Raw genomic sequence first — 15,097 nt, 5'->3', positions numbered from 1 at the left:
CATGGTCGATTTTTTTGTTTGGCAAACGTCGAATGTTTGATTGATGGTTGACAAATACAACACGTATCCAAGCAGTTATTTAATTTTTAGTAAATTGAGTATTATGTGGTACAACATTGCGGTTACGATATTAATTTATAAGTTATTGTGCTATGGTGGGGTGTTGTATTTTAGGCTGCAAAAGCCGCAGTGAGCGGAAAATCGAAGGAATTACATTTCATTAGTAAGAAACCATAAACTTCTTTGAATGATAATATATAGCCTACATTTGTTGGAATTCGAAGCTAATTGAATGTGATAAGCGTTAACTAGAGTATCTTCAATGGCAATATTTCGTATTTCGCTATATTTCAAAACCTAACCTTTTCTTTATTTACTTCAAATGTGACCATGTCCCACCTATTAAACTACCACTAAAATAAAAGAATTAAGTAATTTTTGGTAAGACGCTGTAACTAATTCTTAATAAAGTAAAGATTACACCCTTTACCACGAGTCTAAGATGTATGGCAACATTTTGTTATGATGGCTAAACGTGTGCTATTAATCTATACTAATATTATAAAGCTGAAGAGTTTGTTTGTTTGTTTGTTTGATTGAACGCGCTAATCTCAGGAACTACTAGTCTGATTTGAAAAAATCTTTCGGTGTTAGATAGCCCATTTATCGAGGAAGGCTATAGGCTATTTATTATCCCCATATTCTACGGGAACGGGAACCACGCGGGTGAAACCGCGCGGCGTCAGCTAGTATTTAATACTAGAGGATATGCTCGATTTCCCCCGCATAAGTAGTTCCCGTTCCGGTAGGAATTTTGGGATAAATAGCCTGTGTTATTACAGGTTATTTGTGTGCCAAAATTTGTGGAAATCTGTTTAGTAGTATTTGCTGAAAGATTACAACAAACACACACTCACGAACTTTCACATCTGAAGTATCAAGTAAGATTAGCTGAAAGTTTAAAAGCCTGTGCTCCTACCATAGGTAAGAATTGTAGGCAATGGACTGATATCATGTTATGATTTAAGTTATCACCGAAAACACAATTAAATAATACAAAGTTCTTTTATTATCTGAAAGAATCTTACTTTTTAATATATCTGATCCTATTTATCGTAGTAGGACTTCATTTAATTATATTTGCAGATTACCCCAAAAACGTGTAAATAAATGTGTATGGCAACATTTTGTTATGTAATTTATGAATGCAAGTGTAGTGTACATAATAATATAATACACACGCACACTTATAACCTTACATAAGGCTGTCTCACGGGCGGCCACGCGATGGCTACGTCTAGTTGTTCTAAGTCTATGCACGGATCCATCCCAAACTACACAAACCAAAGACACAGTATACTTATTACAGTGCCAAAGAGGATATATAAACAGCCACAGTATAAATATATTCATAATCAATCTGTAATGTCATTGTCAAATGTGAACGTGAATGACGTGAAGTGAAACGGCGCATTGCGCAAACGACAAAAACAAACAAACACAAACAATCGCTCGCGGTTCGATATCGCAATTATGACATATGTTTAATAAAAAACAAAATACAAATACTAAACAGCCTATTTAGATCATTTATTTAGCTAAATTCTTGTGTAACTTAATAATACCATCTAAATTGGGGCTTGAAAATTTCTATTGCGTATTTGCACGGTAAGTTCGCATTTAATACGTTGGTAAAGTCATTTTGCGTCGCAATCGTTTCGGTCCAGCTGAGTAACTGTATCGTGTTAATTTATAGATATCGTCATTAAATAATGGATGGTTCTACTCTTGAGCGAAGTGATTCAGATTCTGGAGATAGCTGGACGTTACTGGAGCACAGTCCTACGCATGGGGATGACGCTCCAGATTTTGCGGAACATCCTTTAGAGAGGTAGGTATTTATTTAATTTGTTTTAAATACTTAGGTTGTGTTGTGTAATTCCCTACCTACTTACCTTGACTAATTGGATTAGTAAAATGCATCCCAGGAGGTAATTATTATTTAATTGCTTTGTAGCATAGTCTCCTTGTATTTAATAGAATTAATATGTTGTCAACCATGGTCTTTATTTTATAATAGCATGAAAATTTGTTTGTTTCACCACTATGACTAAATAACATTTTGTTTTTGTGTTCTGCTGTCTATCGCAAATAGATTTTTGTTAATTTAAATAAGTTTACTCCTATGATTTATGTTTATTATCACTATCATAAGACTGCAACTGATAAGCTGGTGTTAAAATGGTTATGTAGTATAAATTTGATCATACCTTGTAATAATAGACATAAAGTAACAAAGTAAATATTTTTGGCAAATTATCATAATATGATATCAATTATCATTTTGCAATTCATCATTTAATTAGGTTAATTGTTAGATTAAACATGAGTTAATTATATGTGGAAAATTGTGACTTTTTCTGTCTGTTATTATTTGTATAACCAAGTGTTTGTACAATACAAACACTTGATTGTATATAGAAAAATAAGACTATTAAGTACTTAAGTTCTGCAATGCTTATTCTTCTGAATTTTGCTTTAAATTCTATACTCTGTACTGTAATTATATAATAGTAAAGGTATACTAATTCATAGTTATAATAGCAAAGATAAGATATTTCCACTAAATAATTTATAATTTAATATATTTTACCAATATGGTTACAAAGTGAAAAGTTTTAAAAATGGTTTAATAAGTAATATGTATTTATGAATACTAATGAGGCACAACAGAATGTTGAATTTTATTGATAGTATAATATATGGAATATGTATGTAATGAATAGTAATACTCAAGAAAGGACTCACCTATCCAAACCAAATGTTTAGACTTTGTTCAGACTATTTAGTACATGGTTTATGTGAAGTTTGCTCAAAATCAGTTGAACAGTTCTTCATAAAACACATTTTTTGCAACAAATAAATTCAGGGGTAGGGTGAGGCTACGGTAGGGTGGGGGTAGGGTAAGGATAGGCTATCCCAAGTAACCCATAAATAATTACACAACGAGCTATGTGGACGGCTCAGACAACCGCACGACGACCGCCATATATCGCAAGTCGTTCCCGCCAACCGATCGGTACCTCTCTTTAACTCCTAACTTTTTCGAAAACAAGACGCGCCACCCGATATCCGTCTTAGACTACTATTTCCTATAATATGTATATCTGGCAAATTTATATACATAATTATAAACATCAATAGTACTTTTCGTGTTCATTGATACTTCTATCCATTTAATGCATGTTTTTTTTACTTTCAGCAGAACAGATAACCATGAAAAAGATGAAGACACAGATGGTATATCCATCATTAGTGAAAGCGAACCTGATTCACCTTCGCCAACCCAACTGTATGAACAGTTCTTACCTGATGATAACTGTCCATCATCATCTGAACATGAAATCACACAATGTACTTCAGCCAATGATCCTCTGATCAATATTGATGATCACGATGAATCTGTAAAAGAAGAGGATGACTTTCTCAGTGTAGATAATATGAAACACAGGACCTATGTGCATAGGCGAAATAAAAGATTGAGTACAGTGCTCAATATTATTGTTTTGGGAAGTGTTATCACAGCGGCTGGTGTCGCCATTGGGCACATGTGGGGTGCTAAAATGGATTGCTCTCACACTACACCAAATGTTAACAAAATCTTATCTAATCTTTACAAACTACAGGAGGAGAATGCATACTTACGAAGTAAGTTGAAAGAGTTAACTGCATTGAACAGTTATCAAATTAATCTTCAAAAGAATTCTAAACAAAACAGATGTAGAAAAATGTTTGAAGAGTCATTAAACAATGATAACATTGATAGACTCACAAAATGCCTTGATGATAAATTTGATAATTCAGAAAATATATTAAAAAATAATCTGATTGAGCATAATTATGAAAAAGAATTTGTATCAGACCTTGATAAATTGAAGACTGTATATCTTCAAAATAAAAGTTGGTTAGATGATGAAATTAACCAACGCCTTAAACAAGAAAAAGAGTCATTGAAGAAGTTAAAGAACAACAATGTTTCGAAACTACACAAAATTAATGAGCAAGAAGCAATGGAACACACTGCTGATGATTTGATAATTCAAGATAAGTCTGCAATATATGATGCTACTACTCGAAAAATAAGTTATGCAGATTCCCTAAAATCTACTGAGAAGATAAGAGACAATATCATTGATGATAACATAGAAATTAACAAAACATTTAAAGTTGAAAATAAAGAAGTCAATAACAACAAAAATGCCAAAGTTGATTTTGTACCTACAGTTGAAAGTGATGATGGATTAAAAAAAGACAGCAGATACAAAAGCCTAAAATACAAACCAGATAAAAAGAAACACGACCGACAGAAATCACATAAAAAACAAAAGAGGAAGAACAAATATGAACAGTGGGAAATGAAAGGTGGTTTTATGAAGGATTACGATGAAATTTCATTTGAATCGTCACAGGATGCCGAAAGCGTGTACAAAAATGAGAATTTCAAATACGACATTGATGAGAACATTACTGATCTAAAAGATAACACTAAATTTGATAAATATTCCGACACATTAGATATGAAAGGCGTAAATTACAAGGCGAAATTTGAAAAAGGCTTAAAAAAAGGCAAGAATAATGAGGTCGACGATAACAGCTGGTTAGAAAAGCGGGCAAACCTTCGAGCTGAAGCTAGGAAGGTTCTAGAGCACGAGTTGTTTGGCGAAAGCCCCAATACTGCAGGATGGTATTTCCGCCGTATGCGCAAACGAGAGCAGTGTCGCGCTAAAGGCGATAACAGCACTAATCGGAAATTCTTGAAGCGCAATATGAATTTTAAAACAAAACATTAATATGTTGACATTTAATTTTGAATCATATAGATATATTACACACAAACAGACATAATAGCCGCAAAATAGCTCGGTAAAGCGGTGGTGGTTAGGTCCCCGCTCCGTTGGACTGTCGTTCTACCCACTCTTATTAGTCTTTGCCAAGTATTTGGAGGGGAATAGGAATACTGATCATATTTAAAAAATATGGCAAATATTCATAAAAAAAACCAATATTTATAATAACAACATAGTTGTTCAAATTATCATATTACACTCATATTATTTCATCTTCATACTTATTTTAGCAACATGATTGTTACTAATAAGCTAGCGATATTGATATCTTTGTAATTTCATCTACTTTACTTAGGTATTTACAACTTTTACTTTATTTACTTTCAATTTATCTTTTATTTCACTTGACATAGTCTTTATTTTTTCATTTAATCAACTATTTTATAGTAATAAATATTATGAATAGAAAGTGTTGAAGGTTGAGATTGAAACAATTTATAATGTTAGCATACTTTAATTAACACCTTGATATAGTATTCACTATTTATTTTTACACTTGCTCTTAAGGATTCTAATGCATCCAGTGATATTTTAGGTAATAAGTATACAAAATTGTAAGTATAAATAAATAAATGGAAAACAATAATTCTATTTCATTTCTAAATTCCATAGTTACAATTATTTATTCATCCAAAAAGGCACCGCTGAACACTAAATTTATAGCTGCATTCACATCACCTAAAAGGAAAAGAAAGTATTTTTAAACAACATCAAAAAAAGGAGGAGGTTATTCAATGCATACATGTTTGTTACCTCATAAGTGCGCCATTTATTAACCAATTTTAAAAATTCTTTTGTTTGAAAGAATATACTTCCAGATTGGTCCAGTTATGTAAACATGCTGTATATTGTGTAATTTATATGAGTTTGTTTGAACACTCTAATCTCAGGAACTACTGGTCCGATTTGAAAAATTCTTTCAGTGTTAGATAGCCCATTCATCGTGGAAGGCTATAGGCTATATATTATCCCCGTATTCCTACGGGAACCACGCGTGTGAAACCGGGCGGCTTCAGCTAGTAATATTACAAAGCTGAAGAGTTTGAACGCTTTAATCTCAGGAACTACTGGTCCGATTTGAAAAATTCTTTCAGTGTTAGATAGCCCATTTATCGAGAAAGGCTATAGGCCAGTTTCCCAAACTTTATTCTTCTATGACCCGGTAAATTTTTTACCGCTCCGTGATTCACTTAAGTTTTTGGACCCATAACACCGACAATCTGCCCTTCGAGAGATCATTATTATCTCGTTAGTCAAGAAATAAAATCGACCATCTAGTACTTATTTAAAGTCGCAGCATTGCCTCTACAATGCTGAGGCCCGGTATGTTTTTTCCCACCTGGTGGGAAATGCTGCTGTAGGCTATATATTATCCCCGTATTGATACCGCGCGGCTTCAGCTAGTAATATTACAAAGCTGAAGAATTTGTTTCAACGCGCTAATCTCAGGTACTACTGGTCCGATTTGAAAAATTCTTTCAGTGTTAGATAGCCCATTTATCGAGGAAGGCTATAGGCTATATACTATCCCCGTATTCGTACGGGAACGGAAACCACGCGGTGCACATTACCGGCACATATGGACAGCGCGCGCATGTTGAGCGAGTCGTCCAGCAGGCCCATCTCGTTCATGTGCTGCAGCTGCGTGGTGTACTCTGGTTCGGGCTCCTCCGGCGACTGCGACGACGACGCTGTCACAAGATAACGATACTTGCAACGATACACAAAATGACAGCGGCACAGACAGTGTTACCAACTCTCCAAAATATTTATCCCTAAAGTTGGTGTCAAAACCCCTAAAATCGCCTTAATTATTGAGTTGTCCCCCTAAAAAATATAAATTCATAATAATTTAGAAATAATATGCTGTCATATGTTTCAAAAGTCTATATTTAATACAGACAAAACACTACGTCTTTATCTGAAGATTCAGATTTTTTTAAATCATACATGTTGACAATGAATAAATTTACCAATTTTTTTTATTCGATGAAAATTGCCTCCAATTGCCTCAGAGTGGTTGTAGAATAATGTATTATATGTCGTTATAAGTCGCTAGGCCAAGAAAGAAATATTAAAATTATCATCAATTTAAAAATATTAAAGAGTCAAAAAATCCCTGAAATTGCCCCCTAACTCTGGGGGGAAAACCCCTAAGTTGGGAACCCTGCATTTAAGCAAATCATTTTTTTTTGCGATGCAGTTACGCCTGACGCCGATAGATGGCGCTTCGTTTTTTATTTTTGAAAGAAGTTTTCCTTCAGCTGTGTGATTTAAACTCGTTTTGAACACGCTTTTTTTTAATATTCTCCACAAGTTAGTCCTCAACTACAATGGCACCTGATCGTAAGTGATGATGCAATCTAAGATGGAAGCGTGCTAACTTGTTAGGAGGAGGATGAAAATCCACAGCCCTTTCGGTTTCTTATATTAGCTTCACTTGTAACTAAGTCTGTATGTAAGAAAATCTTGGAATCTTTATCCCGGTCTTCGATTAGGATGAAATTTTACACAAGCTCTGAGTTCTGATGACAATACATGACTAGCTAAGAAACGTCATTACAAATCCAATATGGCGGCATCCCCAAAATGGCGGACTGGCTGTTTATAATCCAGCCCCATGATATCAAATGAAAGGGTTTGCTATCAGGAATACGAAAAACATAGTCACATGACTTAAATCCAATATGGCGGACAGGCTACGTTTGGTATGGCATACCAAACTATTCATGTTGTTTTAAAACTGTTTATATATGGTTATATAAAAAGACGTGAGAGCCCAGTGGGCATGACCTTTGCCTAGGTTCGAATCCGGTCCGGGGCATGAACCTCGCAACTTTTCATTTGTGTGCATTTTAAGAAATTAAATATCACGTGTCTCAAACGGTAAAGGAAAAACATCGTGAAGAAACCTGCATACCAGAGAGTTTTCTTAATTCTATGCGTGTGTGAAGTCTGCCAATCCACATTGGGCCAGCGTGGTGGACTATAGGCCTAAACCCCTATGATTGTAAGAGGAGACTCGAGCTCAGCTGTGAGCCGAATATGGGTTGATAATGATGATGAGTTAAAAACTATAATACAAGAATAGATAAAAACTAAAGCTTTAGTGCTCACTGGCAGCGCTCTGCTCCATAGGCGTGCCGGCGCGGTTGGCGCGCGTCAGGGCTTCGTTGATGGCCGAGCTGAACATCTCCGCCGAGATCGCTCCGCCCGCCGCGCCTCCCCCCGACCCGCTCGCGCCAGCTGCGACACAGAACCAAAGATTACAGTGTATTATTGGAAATAGATAGGCTACTCTAATTTTTATCGGAACGCCTGTGATAGCGCCATCTAGTAACTAGCCACGGTATTTTTAGTACAGTATCCATTATTGTTATAAAAATAATAATGCATATTTTTTGTAAAGGAGAGAGATTTTTGATTTTGTAATAGTTGAAGAAACCAATAGAGAAAAACAAAAAAAAAAGACGAAAAGTTTTCCATTGATACCCCCGGGCTCGAACTCATGATTATTAGATTGTACCTTTGTTATACACCACTAGGCCAAATGACTATGTGGAACGTCGTTGAAATTAATGTACACTTACTGTCTTTCTTAAATAATCCCTTTGCTTTAGAAATACAAACACATTCTTCCTATTACACGTCATAATTAAAAGGAAAAATAATTCTTTTTTTTTCGCTTTTTTTCCGTGCTTATACGGTTTCAATCTCTAAAAACATTTTATTACATACACACCTTAAGTCATTGAATTTACTATCCTGGAATCTTAAATCTAGAATGTAGATGGCGCTGCTTCATAAAGATTTCACGTTCTTCTAAGTTCCCATGGCATGCACAGAACGACACTTAAGACTGCCACCGAAGCGGAGTGAGGCAGCGGGGCCGAGAAACGGAGAAATATTAACCAAAATAAAAAAAAAAAATCATTTACATTTTGCTGAAACCCCATTCAGGTAAAGGCCTCCTCCAAAAATTTCCATTTTTCCCGGTCTTTAGCGATTTGTAGCCATCTGCATTTTTTTTTAAATATCATTTTAATATCAGTAGCGTTTGCTTCTGGACCTTTCCGCGATGTCACTGTTTTTATCCATCTACGGTCACAGTTAAAAAAGGAAAATTAACCAATAGGATTGCTCAAAATCTCCGCTCAGTGGACAGGGACTTATGAGCTAGTTTAAAAATTCATATAAAACCGGTAAGCGGAACGGGGAAGCGGAGAAGATCTGCAACTCCGACCGGCTGCTGGACGACAGCACCGCCTCGGTGATGTGAAGTGTGATAGTGCGATCAGTACCTGCGGCGGAAGCGGGCGGGGAGGAGCCCTCGGGCTCCACGGCGGCCTGCAAGAGGCGCAGCAGGCGCTCCTGGCCGACGGCGCCGGAGCCCGCGCCGCGGCCGCTGGACGACAGCACCGCCTCGGTGATGTGAAGTGTGATAGTGCGATCAGTACCTGCGGCGGAAGCGGGCGGGGAGGAGCCCTCGGGCTCCACGGCGGCCTGCAAGAGGCGCAGCAGGCGCTCCTGGCCGACGGCGCCGGAGCCCGCGCCGCGGCCGCTGGACGACAGCACCGCCTCAGTAGCCGCCTGTATACAGCACAGGGGGCACTTTTACTATAGTTTAAAATTCCAAGGAATGTGGAATGACTGTTTTCTAATTGCTTTCTACACTTCTGGACTGAGCTTGTTTTTTTTCATTTCAGTTTTTTTATACTTTATGCAGTTGGGTTTTCTTATTTGTTTAATTAATTTATTTATTTCACAGTTTTTAGTTACGATAGATGGTTAAATTCGGATTTATTTATTACGTTTATTACAAAGTACCTACGATAATTTATACGTCCAACCGAGGTTAAGCAAATATTCAAAAAATTCTACGGAACGCTCGGTGGGCGAATCCGACTCGCACTTAGCCGATTTTTATAATCAATATATTTAATTTAGTATATTTTATAACTTCACTTCACAAACCTGCTCGCATCTATAGTCATTCGCCTCGCGTATTTTGTATAGACAACTAATAAATAACGTTTTTCTAATTGTAGTTTTTTTTTAACATGGACATGATATACCATTTTAGAATCCTCAAAAAAGCTCTTGAATTTGATACCCATATTGCAATATAAGAAAAAAAAATCACCTCAAGTCTATAGCGTCTCACAGTCGTCCTGCTATTTTTTTTTAGTTTCACCTATCTAAGAACACTTGGGTTATTGAGACAAATTTATCGATATCCTAATTACGTAAATCCGTTCAGTGGTTTGGAAGATATGAGGTAATAAAGAATATTACATACATACATACAAACATACATACAAGATACGCGCGAAAAACATAACTCTTCTTGCAGTCGGGTAAAAATATGCAAACTTCATTTATTTATTTTTAGTGGACCTCTAAAACAAAAGTTCTGGTCCATGAAAATTGTCTGACACTTTTGATACTGCTTCAGAATAATATTCTACAAAATCAGAATATGAAAATCATACTTTAAGTAACTCTTATTTTTTGTTACCTTTCTCATCACAGAGCGTGCTCCACAAATTTTTCCACAATCCACAATAATTTCATTATAAATATCCTACTTTCGTGAATATTTTCACGTACTCGTATTTACTCTTGACTCTAACAAAAATTAGCTCTTATGAGCGTAATATTTTACAAACGGATCCCTAACTAAATACACTATGAAATAAACGAGAAAAAAATCATCCCCACTTTACATGTTTATCAACTTAAATAAAATAGACATTCTCTTACTGACTGAAACACATATGACTGATGAAAGAACAGTTAAATTAAAGGGATACAATATATATTTCACTAACCATCCAGATGGAACATCACATGCTGGAGCTGCAGTAGTAATTAGAGAAAATATAAAACAACATGTTCTTCGTAACTTTAAACATGAATTCTTACAGGCCTCCATAGTATCTATAGACGACTGGCAAGGAACCCTAAATGTTGCAGCCGTGTATTGTCCTCCCAAACATAAGATTTCTGAAGAAATGTATGCTGAGTTCTTTCAAACACTTGGTAGTAAATATATTGCAGGTGGTGACTGGAACGCCAAGAATACCTTATGGGGCTCAAGACTGGTCACTACTAGAGGACGAGAACTAAGAAAGGCAGTTGAAAGAAACCACCTCAATGTACTGTCAGGTGGCGAACCAACTCACTGGCCAAGTGATCGTACTAAAACTCCAGATCTTATTGACTTCTTTATCACTAAGGGAATGTCTGGTTTATACACAAAAATCAAAACCTGTCTAGATGGATCTTCTGATCACACTCCAGTCATATGTACCTTGAGCACTACAGTTATCCTGAAGGAACCACGCGAGACCCTTTATAATAAGAAAACAGACTGGGAAGCCTTCCGAGACTACATAGACGACAAGGTTAACTTACGAATTTCATTAAAAACAGCAAAAGAGATCGATGACGCAGTTTTATACGCTACTAACCTAATACAAGAGGCGGCGTGGTTGTCTACTCCATACCTAGAATCTACACCTCAGAGCCTGTATTACCCTGCAGAAATCCGGCAAAAAATAGCTGACAAGAGGAGCCTTAGGAGACGATGGCACGCAAGCAGGAGCAGTCATGATAAGCGGTTACTCAACAAGGAGAAAAAAGAAATTAAAGTTATGATGGATGAAAATGAAATTATGACCCTACAAGATCAACTACAGACACTTTCTCCTTATAAATCAGAAGACTACTCTCTTTATAAAATGACCAAACCTCTCAAAAAGTCAACAGATTATGTGCCACCCCTTAAAAAATCTGATGGTAACTGGGCTAGAACCCCTACAGAAAAAGCCGAGCTATTTGCTCAATTCCTGCAGGAGGTATTTAAACCAAACGATCCCGATCCTTCAGAAACAGTAGATGAAATCAACAAAGTTACTGAGAGTGACCAGCAATTATCGATTCCAATGAAACCAGTTAACCCAAAAGAAATTCTTAAAGAAATAAACCAGCTAAAACTAAAGAAAGCACCCGGCTATGACCTCATCACAGCTGAAGTCTTAAAACAGTTGCCAAAAAAAGGAGTCATACTACTAACAGTATTGTTCAATGCAATATTGAGAACACAACATTTCCCGTCACTCTGGAAAGTCTCCATAATAAATATGATAGCCAAGCCAGGAAAGTCTCCTACAAATGTGTCTTCATACAGACCAATAAGTCTTCTCCCAGTGCTATCAAAACTGTTTGAGAAACTATTCCTTAAACGATTAGAACCTGTCTTAGAAGACCAAAAAGTATTACCAGATCACCAGTTTGGCTTCCGGGCCCATCATGGAACAACAGAGCAGATTCACAGAGTGGCACACACTATTCGTCAGACACTAGAACGAAAAGAATACTGTTCAGCTGCTTTTCTAGACATCCAACAGGCTTTTGATAGTGTTTGGCATAAAGGCCTTATATATAAAGTAAATCAGTGCATGCCAAACACAGCATATATGCTCATAAAATCGTATCTCTCCGAACGCATATTCCAAGTCAAATGTAATGACCAATTGTCTAATTTCTACAAAATCGAAGCTGGAGTACCACAGGGGTCGGTGCTGGGCCCCGTCCTATATACTATCTATACAGCTGACATGCCTTTGTCCCAAAATGTGATAACAGCGACTTATGCAGATGATACTGCTCTGCTCTCACGCAATGTAGATCCCAACATAGCTTCTCTAAATCTACAAGAACACCTAAATAAAACTTGTTCCTGGCTCAAAAAATGGAGAATCAAAGCTAGTGCAACTAAATCAAGCCACATAACATTTACGTTAAGAAGGGGAGATTGTCCTGCTGTGAAACTAGACGAGATTACCTTACCCCACCAAACAACCGTAAAATATTTAGGTGTACATCTGGATAGAAGATTGACTTGGAGAGATCACATTAAGGCGAAACGAGATCAGGCCAATATGAAATTTCGAGAACTGTATTGGTTGATTGGGAGAAAATCCACACTAAGCCTGGAAAACAAGCTGCTGATATATAAATGTGTTATAAAACCATTATGGACTTACGGTATTCAACTCTGGGGCTCTGCTAGCCACTCAAACATTGAAATACTTCAGCGCTTCCAAAACAATGTATTGAATGTAATATGCAATGCACCATGGTTCGTCAAGACTGCAGAAACACACAGCCATCTTAACATTTCACCTGTTAAGGAGGAAATAGACAGGTCACTAGAGGCCTACAAACAGAGGCTTGAGCGCCATAAAAACAACCTGGCTGTCAAATTGTTAGACGTCAGGGACTGCAAATTCCGCCTGAAACGAACACGACTGGCCAACATAGTATAGTAGTATATACTTATTCCTGGAGGGACGCTACATCAGTGGATGTGCAGAGCCCGAAACGACATACTAAATAGTCATTTGATCGGATTATGGTCTAGAGACTGATCTCCGATAGACCAAATAAAAAAAAAAAAAAAACTTTACATGTAGGGGAGGCACTCTGAAAAAACATTTTATAAGATTTTATAGTACGACATTTTTATACATATTCATGCTAATTTACAGCTTTCTAGTAGTAAAAGTATCACTCAACCGTGGAGACAGACGGACATGGCGTAACTGAGCTATAAGGATTTACTGCACCTGTAAAGCAGCCGCTAACTGCTCCTGTGTGATGGTACTCCTGCCCTCTCCTTCCTCTGCCTCTTCCTCCTCAGCATCTTCATCTTCTGAGAGTGCTTCCAGTGAGTAGGCAAAACCAGACGTTGGTGCTGTAATGGAGAATGTTACTAGGTATGCAAAATCACTTGAAACTTTGTTACATGATTTTATATATTTTATAGATACACTAGTATTTGTTTCATTTAAAAAGTTTACTTTGTACTTTCAAAATTAAAGATTTGCTTACTTTCTTCAGATGTGGCAACACTCAATCGTGTTCTCACAAGTTTCAAAAGTTGTCGTAAAGCATTTGGCAGGTCAGGGTGAGCTTCGGCGCCGCGTCGCATAGTCTGCAGATTAGCACCCAAGGCAGCTAGGAGTTCCACTTCATGCAGGATAGACAGTGTTATGCAATCCTCAGCTAGTGATGGGGCATGTTCTATGATTTCGGCCATTGCAGACTCCTCATTTAATAACTTTATGCAAAGAGAAATTGTACTTTAGTTAAAGACAAACCAAAAATAATGAATCTCAAATACGCAAATTGCCCATTTTATTTTTCAATTTTTGTTCAATACCATAACAAATAAAAGTATAAATAGAAAGCTTGAGATAAAACATGTGAATGTACATCACTAATGTTATAAGACACTCATCTATCAGTTGTCTAAACTAAAAACGTATGTTTCCTGTGACCCTGTATATCAACTAGCCCCTTACCAGGCTCAGAGTGGGGTTAGTACATGGTGTCAACTCAATGCCAAAAAATCCATTTTTTGTTTATTTTACCTGCATTGCCCTAGTCCACCCCACAGCATTGGGGGTACAACCGAGTGTTCTGAGAGAGTTGTTCATTAATTGCAATTCTGCATCAGAGTAAACAGTAGGGGCCGGCGGTGGAATAACCACTTTCTTCTTAATCACGTGTACCATTTCACCATTCTTTATACCACTATCATGGAGAGTAGATTCGTCTTTTAATATTTTACCATGATGAATTAGTTCTGAAACAAAAATGTTTATGTTAAGTTAGTATTTTTGCAATAGCTACTAAAATTCTCAGTATGATGGATTTTATTAAATGAAATTTGTTTACTGCTAAATCCATTAAATTACCTAAAAATCATTAGTTTAATAATAAAAAAGGTGGTTTACCTAAACTTGTAGACGGCATATTAGTCTTCTTTGCAGCTTCGTTTTTCAGACGATCTACAGTATTTTCAAGCGTAAAGTTTTCCAGTTTATGTCGCTCTATTGGTCCTGGTTTCACTTTAAATCCTAAGAAAACAAACGGTTGGTTTTCCATACCTTCCATTGTTAGTAGCAGCGGAACAGATTTCCGAAAACGAGACAATAAGTGATTTAAATCGGATAACTATGAAACGCTAAAGTCTAACTTGGTATGCTAACTTTAAAATAAACCAGTGCTTGTGTTTAGAATAGAAAAATCACTGTACCAGTGTACCTATTCACTGAAACGTCTTTTTTTGTTTTGGTTTTGGAAAATTCTGCAAATCACAATACACAATGTCAAATGTC

General features: G+C 36.6%; 2 protein-coding genes across 3 annotated transcripts; one reads left to right on the top strand and one right to left on the bottom strand.

The window, feature by feature from the left end:
- Positions 1–1,365: 1,365 nt before the first annotated feature.
- On the top strand, positions 1,366–5,493 carry LOC112045546 (uncharacterized). 2 transcript variants are annotated; one of them, XM_024081774.2, is made up of 3 exons: positions 1,366–1,668; positions 1,757–1,891; positions 3,266–5,493. In XM_024081774.2, exons 2-3 carry the CDS (start codon positions 1,773–1,775, stop codon positions 4,848–4,850), a joined length of 1,704 nt encoding a protein of 567 aa, XP_023937542.1. In that variant the 5' UTR covers positions 1,366–1,668; positions 1,757–1,772; the 3' UTR covers positions 4,851–5,493. The 2 variants fall into 2 exon arrangements, with proteins under 2 accessions (XP_023937542.1, XP_023937541.1); XM_024081773.2 differs by having other exon boundaries at positions 1,379–1,668; positions 3,263–5,493.
- On the bottom strand, positions 5,342–15,077 carry LOC112052167 (ubiquitin-like protein 7). Its single transcript, XM_052886374.1, has 8 exons — positions 14,714–15,077; positions 14,348–14,562; positions 13,806–14,034; positions 13,541–13,668; positions 9,209–9,497; positions 8,025–8,153; positions 6,479–6,598; positions 5,342–5,585 (listed from the first exon to the last, which is right to left on the bottom strand). Exons 1-8 carry the CDS (start codon positions 14,871–14,873, stop codon positions 5,530–5,532), a joined length of 1,326 nt encoding a protein of 441 aa, XP_052742334.1. The 5' UTR covers positions 14,874–15,077; the 3' UTR covers positions 5,342–5,529.
- Positions 15,078–15,097: the final 20 nt, after the last annotated feature.

This window comes from Bicyclus anynana, chromosome 17 (assembly GCF_947172395.1).
Source record: "Bicyclus anynana chromosome 17, ilBicAnyn1.1, whole genome shotgun sequence".
NCBI classification, from domain to species: domain Eukaryota; kingdom Metazoa; phylum Arthropoda; class Insecta; order Lepidoptera; family Nymphalidae; genus Bicyclus; species Bicyclus anynana.
This window is presented reverse-complemented; position numbering and strand designations above follow the sequence as displayed.

What these genes read in the sequence shown, in the direction of transcription:
- LOC112045546 (XM_024081773.2), top strand. Translation starts at nt 1,773, where the DNA reads ATGGATGGTTCTACTCTTGAGCGAAGTGATTCAGATTCTGGAGATAGC. An exon ending in GCGGAACATCCTTTAGAGAG is followed by an intron (nt 1,892 to 3,262) that starts GTAGGTATTTAT and finishes TTTTACTTTCAG; the next exon opens with CAGAACAGATAACCATGAAA.
- LOC112052167 (XM_052886374.1), bottom strand. Translation starts at nt 14,873, where the DNA reads ATGGAAGGTATGGAAAACCAACCGTTTGTTTTCTTAGGATTTAAAGTG. An exon ending in GGTGGACTAGGGCAATGCAG is followed by an intron (nt 14,035 to 14,347) that starts GTAAAATAAACA and finishes CTTTGCATAAAG; the next exon opens with TTATTAAATGAGGAGTCTGC. An exon ending in CGCGCTGTCCATATGTGCCG is followed by an intron (nt 5,586 to 6,478) that starts GTAATGTGCACC and finishes TTTTCCTTTTAG; the next exon opens with GTGATGTGAATGCAGCTATA.